Here is a 5778-nt window from a genome sequence, read left to right on the forward strand (position 1 = left end):
CCGTGTATACATCACCGCGGAGAATACACGGGTGTGGTGTATACACGGATTAATTTACAAAAATACAATTTTCCACGGGTTATACGTGGGTGCGGCTTATGCCTGTGGGAGGGCTATATGCACGAAAATATGGTAATCCTTTTTGATGTAATATTAATTCAAAAATTCTGAACTGCTTAAGTTCAAAATGCACATTTGACTAGTAACCAATGAAAGTCAACAGCCATGTGGGTTTTAAAAATACAATTAGACATAGTTAATATGGCTTCATGCCCGCACCACAAAAGCTGACAGCTAAGGTGCTGATTCAGAAAAGCATCACTATTGAAGAAGGGTGCTCAAGCATATGTTCCAGTGAAGTTAACTCAGGGGTGTGCAATTATTTGGACTGGGGGGCCACTTAAGGAATTTTGGTGAGCTGTTGAGGGCTGAGGGGTGGTGGGAGGTTTTGGCCTGACCCCCAGCCTCAATTCCCTGTCACAGCTGTTTATACCACCCAGCACAGAGAAGGTGGGGAGGGCTGGGGGTGCCAATTGATTATATATGGCCCCAGGCCCATCTGCCCTACACCCATCACCAGGGATACCAGATGGAGCAGGCAGGCAGGGGTCAGGATTGCAGGGCAGTGACAGTGCAGGGCCAGGGCCTGGGGCAGAGCTGCAATCCACTCCCTGCACATCCCTATGACAGGCACTGATTCCGCAGGCAGCAGCCAGCCCCTGGCCGCAGAACCAGCGCCCATCGCAGGGGCACGTAGGGAGTGGATTGCAGCTCTGCCCCAGGCCTCAGCCCTGCACTGTCACTGCCCCATGCTCCTGGCCCCATCCCAGCCCAACTGTCCCACTCCTGAGCCCCACTGCCTGCCCACCAGCAGCCCCATCCCATCCACCCAGCAGAAGTGCACCCTGCCCACAGGGGTCCCAGGCCAGTTTCCATGGAGACCCTGCCCACCCACTCCATCCAGCACCCCTGGTGGTGGGTGCAGGGTGGACAGGCTGGGGTGCTCAGGCATTGGAGAGGATCCAGTAGCAGTGGCAGAGAAACTGGCAGTGGCAGCTGGAAGGAGCTGCCACAGCAGGGGTTGCCAGGAAGCCAAGTCTGGTTGCTGTGTGTCTTAAGGAGGAGAAACTGCTAGGGAAGGGACCCTAGCAGTGAGTGAATAAGGAGCCCAGCTGCGGGTTGCCGGGGCAACCAGGGAAGGTCAGCTGACTGGAAGGGGCAGGGCCTGGCCCTTATAAAGCCCAGGGGCTGAGGCCAGGCCAGCAGTTCCCTGCCCGCAACCATAGAGGAAGGAGTTCCCTGAGTAAAGATGCAAGGAGAAGCCTGATACAGAAGCAGTATCTAACATGGCTGAGAGAGATAAAGGGTCTCCGGTAGGAGTGAATGTTTTTATGGCTGGACGGCTTCAGTTTGAGTTATAGCCAGAGGGCTAGTATTTTGTGTTGCTGTTTGTTTATAACCGGTGGTTTGGGTGAGGCTATTAGGGGTGGGAGGAGGCCTCATAGGGGACCCACAGTAGTGTGGGAACCCCAGCGCCAGCAAAGGCGCAGCATTTGGGGTGCACAAACCCCAGCCCCAAAGAGGGGCAGTGCGGAGAAGAGCCCCGGAGAAGGGGGCAGCAGTGCGGAGAAGAGCCCCGGAAAAGGGGGCGGCAGTGCGGAGAAGGCCCTGCGAGAGGGCAGCACTACAGAGAAGGCCCCAGAGAGAAGAGCCCCAGAGAGGGGCGGCATAGTAGAAGAGCCCCAGAGGAGGGCGGCAATACTGAGGAGGGGCAGCATTGTGGAGAAGGCCCCAGAGAAAGGGCACGGAGAAAGAGAGACAGGGCTGAGGAGTGCCCGAGAGGGCGTGAACACCATAGAGGGACAGAATAACGTCCATTTCACCTGAGAGGCTTGGGGCGTGGTATTGGGGTGGTAGGAGCCGCGCATAGCCCCTAAGGCTAGGGTGCCCCGGAAGCACCCATTTGTAGAGCAGGACCCACGAGGGGTCTGGGAGTCCACAGGCAGAGACTACAACCAGAAGTGACCAAGAGGGCATAAAAAGGAAGCCTCCCTAACGTATTTTAACATCAAAGACCTGGCGGGTGAGAAACTGAGGATGCCCTTGGGCCAACTTGGCACGGGAAGAGGCCTTAAGGAGATCACGGCCCTCATGTAGGACTCTGCCTTTGTGACACTGTGCCATCCCTGCCCCACTGCTGTAGCACTCAGCATGCCCAAGAGGCACACACAGGGATAGGATGGGCTGCACTCTGCACCGCACGACAACTCCACATCCAGGGACAGTGGAACCAGCTGCACACACCATGGCCTGGGCTCCCCCTCCACCTGAGCTGAGCAGGTGGACGGACTGCCACAGGCTGGATCCAGCCCATGGGCCATATTTTGCCCCCCGAGTTAACTAGACCTTAAGTACATATTTAAGTGCCTTCCTGAGGGCATGGGCAAAAGAACTGATGTGTGTAGCTTGTCACATAACAAAGTAGTCTTGTGTCACACACTCATACCCTGAATTGCATGACATGATAGATCACTGATGCTGATGCTAGCTTCTAGCTATATTATTAGATCTATTGGAACAGATTTAAAACCAATGTCTTTTTAAGGTGTCTTCTTAAAACAAAACTCTTACCTCCAGGCAGTGGTTTATCTTTATCCACATTGTTGTTATCATATCGAAACTCATAGCCAAAATGCTTTACTCTTCTATGTTTTAAAGACTTTTGTGCTGCAAAGTAAAACAAGTGAATATAAAAATATTAGAACAGATTTGATATTTTCAGACTTCCTGCTAGGCCTATTCCACATAACTTCTGTTCAGACCAAAAATGTTTTTCACAAGTTGGTAAGAACTATGGTGGCCCTCAAGATAGTACAACTCAACACTTCTATAAAACAAGGGTATGAACAGACACTGCCAAAGGAAGTGGATCAGCTGAAGCAAAACTCATGTCATCCATTGTTCAAGAATTCCTCAAGTCTCTTGCTCCCCTTTGTCTACTTGCTGGGACCAACGGGTCAAGCAGAAGCATGGGTTGGCACAGATCCCAGCGTAGAGCAGAGCAGAGGTGTGGAGCGGTGTGGGACACGAAGAATTCCCAGTGCCCCATGCCTCCATGCTGGGACACGCACCACATCCCATACTAACCTGTGCTTCACAGGGAGGCATGGAGAAGTGCAGGTCCCAGCGCAGAGGTGGCAGGAATTTCCCAGGTTCCACACCAACCTGCACTTCCTGGCCAGTGCCCATGCTGATCAATGCCTCTGCATGAAGCATGGGTCAATGCAGGAACCACTGTAGATCCCGGCATGGAGGCACAAGGTCATGAGTCCCAGCGTGGAGGCACAGATCGCCAGCAATTACCCGAGTCCTGAGCCCCCGCATCAAGACCTGAGTGGGCTTTCCCCCACTTATGGAGTTGTGCCTTTGGAAATCATGGGGCAGGTCTCTATAAGCAGGGAACCCCGAATTTCTCTGCATACAGAGAGGTACCCCAAGATTCACTGGGGCAGATCTCTGTAGGTAGGGAAAACCAGGCAGGTGCTCCTGAGGTTTAAGGGACTTGATCCTGCAGGGGAATTTCTGAGGTGCCACAGAGCAAATAGACATTTGCCACAATAAAGAAGCATTACTTAACATTATGTTTTGTTGTTGCCACTGATCTGAAGGCAACATGCATGGTGCATCTGAAGGGACTGCATGGTGCATGGAATTCAGGACTGCAGTTGTCCATACTGCATTCATCTATCCCTGGAAGTATACCAGTTTCCCCCAATCCATGTTTAATGCTTTTTTTTTTCTGTCCTGATACCTGGATAAGCACATAACATGGGCTTCTGAGTATGCAACAGGCTCCTACTTTCTTTGCATCATGATACCACATTCTTACCAAGGTCAACATAATGCTCTATACCATGACGAGGTATCAGTTATTTTCCTAATTAGCTTCTCAATTCCTAAATAACTGGCTTTAAGATATTTAATTCTACAGAGCACAACTGAAACTACATGAGCAGCTAAAGTGGGAGCTTCTTTGACTCCTCTTTGGTGACACAAAAAATATCAGCTTTCAGATAGGATACCAAAGTATTGGCATGACATTTCTCAAAACACTTATCAGATGAGTCTGCTGTTAGGAAATGACTCTAGTTCAGTGATTTTCAACCAGGATGCTATGACACCTTGGAGTGCACTGACATCCTTTCAAGGGTGCTGTAGGATGCCATGCAATGTTAGCACTGTTAGAAGTGCAAGCATAATTCACAAGATCAACCCAGAGATTTCAAATAGGAATACATAGTGAAAAAAAACATTCTGACCTGTTGTGATCTAAGTTCTTCTGCTGCAAAGAATTGCTCTATTATTTTTCTCTAGTCAAAAAAAAGAAAAAACTAAGAACTGGCATTTTCTGAGGGGTGCCTCAAGTCTGAAAAGATTGAGAACCACTGTTCTAGCTAGCTGCCTGAGGCATCATTCCAAAGGCATCACTTTACACCACACATTTCTGGATATTTGTAACTTTATTATATATGACTCAATTTTACAAGTGCTATACCAAAGATGGTATCTTACAGAAAGGAAGTGATACAAAATAACAACGTGCAGATGTTTTACTCACCATTTTGAATGACTTCATCTTCTGTCCAACTGATACTCTCCAACATCATTGTTTCTTCCTCAGGAGAAACAAGCTCATCAACCACCTTCAGGCCCAGAGGCAAATTTGTAGGCATAATATCCTCCCAGTGCACTACAGATATAGGAAAAAGAAAATAGTGCTGCTGTCCGTGGAAAGTGACCCGTTTGTGCCCCTTAGGCTAAAATTATATTTTACTAGTACTGTGCAACATGTGATAAATGTTTAAATTGATCACCAACTGAATTAATGAACATGCTTAGCAGCACTAAACAAAATCAGGACCCCAAATCCTATGCTATATGACACTTTTCTCACATCTCACCGAGTAGGACTTGTGGGACTCAGTGCTTTCCAGACCCCTAAAAATGCCTGAGGCTTTTTTTCTGTCAAAATAAAAGGTCAAACCTTTCCCACATATTTCAAAATAGATTCTAGCTGTACTCAATTCATCTTTCTGGGACTCTTGAGGTTTGTCATTGTTTCTGGCTGGCAAAGAGAACTACAGAAAAAAGCATGTCTGAATACTGTATATTTTGTAGTTGAATACATAATTTCTTACATTTAAATTTCAAATGGGTTGGAAATCATTTGTAGTTTAGTGACAAAATGTAGTAAAATATATAGTGCAACATCTATCTTCATGGAAAATGACTACTACAGGTAATAGCACCCAACCCCTCAGATTTTGCAGCCCTAAAATTATTATTAAAATTACAGTAGAGTTTAGCAACTAAGATCAGGGGCCCTTACGTGACGTGCTATGCAAACACGTAGTAAGAGAGAATCCTGTACCAAGGTTCTGATAGTGTAAACAGACTAAGGGTAGGAGAAACGGAGTGTTACTGCCTCTATTTTACAGTTGGGAAATAAACGTGGAGCGAGATCAGGATCTATCAGATGTCCAAGGTCACACAGGAAATCTACTGGACAGCAATTGATCCCCTTGCCCCCACAATTCCCAATCTATTTCTTTTGCAACAAATCTTTTCTTACTCTTCCACAGTAAATTGTTTGGAACCTGCACCCCTCAGCCCTCTCTCTCAATGTGCTTCAGTTGCACTCACTTGCACTAAGGAGCACCAGAAACCAGCAATTAGATAGGGGAGATGGCTTGGGAGTATTCCCAAGCAGACAAAAGC

General features: G+C 47.9%; 1 protein-coding gene across 2 annotated transcripts in view; it reads right to left on the bottom strand.

Annotated features, from left to right (window-relative positions):
• The window catches only part of ALKBH8 (alkB homolog 8, tRNA methyltransferase), a 76798-nt gene that overhangs the window by 57703 nt on the left and 13317 nt on the right, over positions 1–5778 (bottom strand). For both annotated transcript variants that reach the window (XM_025198244.1, XM_025198245.1), the window contains exons 5-6: positions 4619–4750; positions 2632–2727 (exon numbers count right to left, since the gene is read on the bottom strand). In XM_025198244.1, coding sequence (XP_025054029.1) covers positions 2632–2727; positions 4619–4750 — 228 coding nt within the window. The remainder of the gene's footprint in view (positions 1–2631; positions 2728–4618; positions 4751–5778) is intronic.

This window comes from Alligator sinensis, unplaced genomic scaffold (assembly GCF_000455745.1).
Source record: "Alligator sinensis unplaced genomic scaffold, ASM45574v1 scaffold802_1, whole genome shotgun sequence".
Classification (NCBI taxonomy): Eukaryota; Metazoa; Chordata; order Crocodylia; family Alligatoridae; genus Alligator; species Alligator sinensis.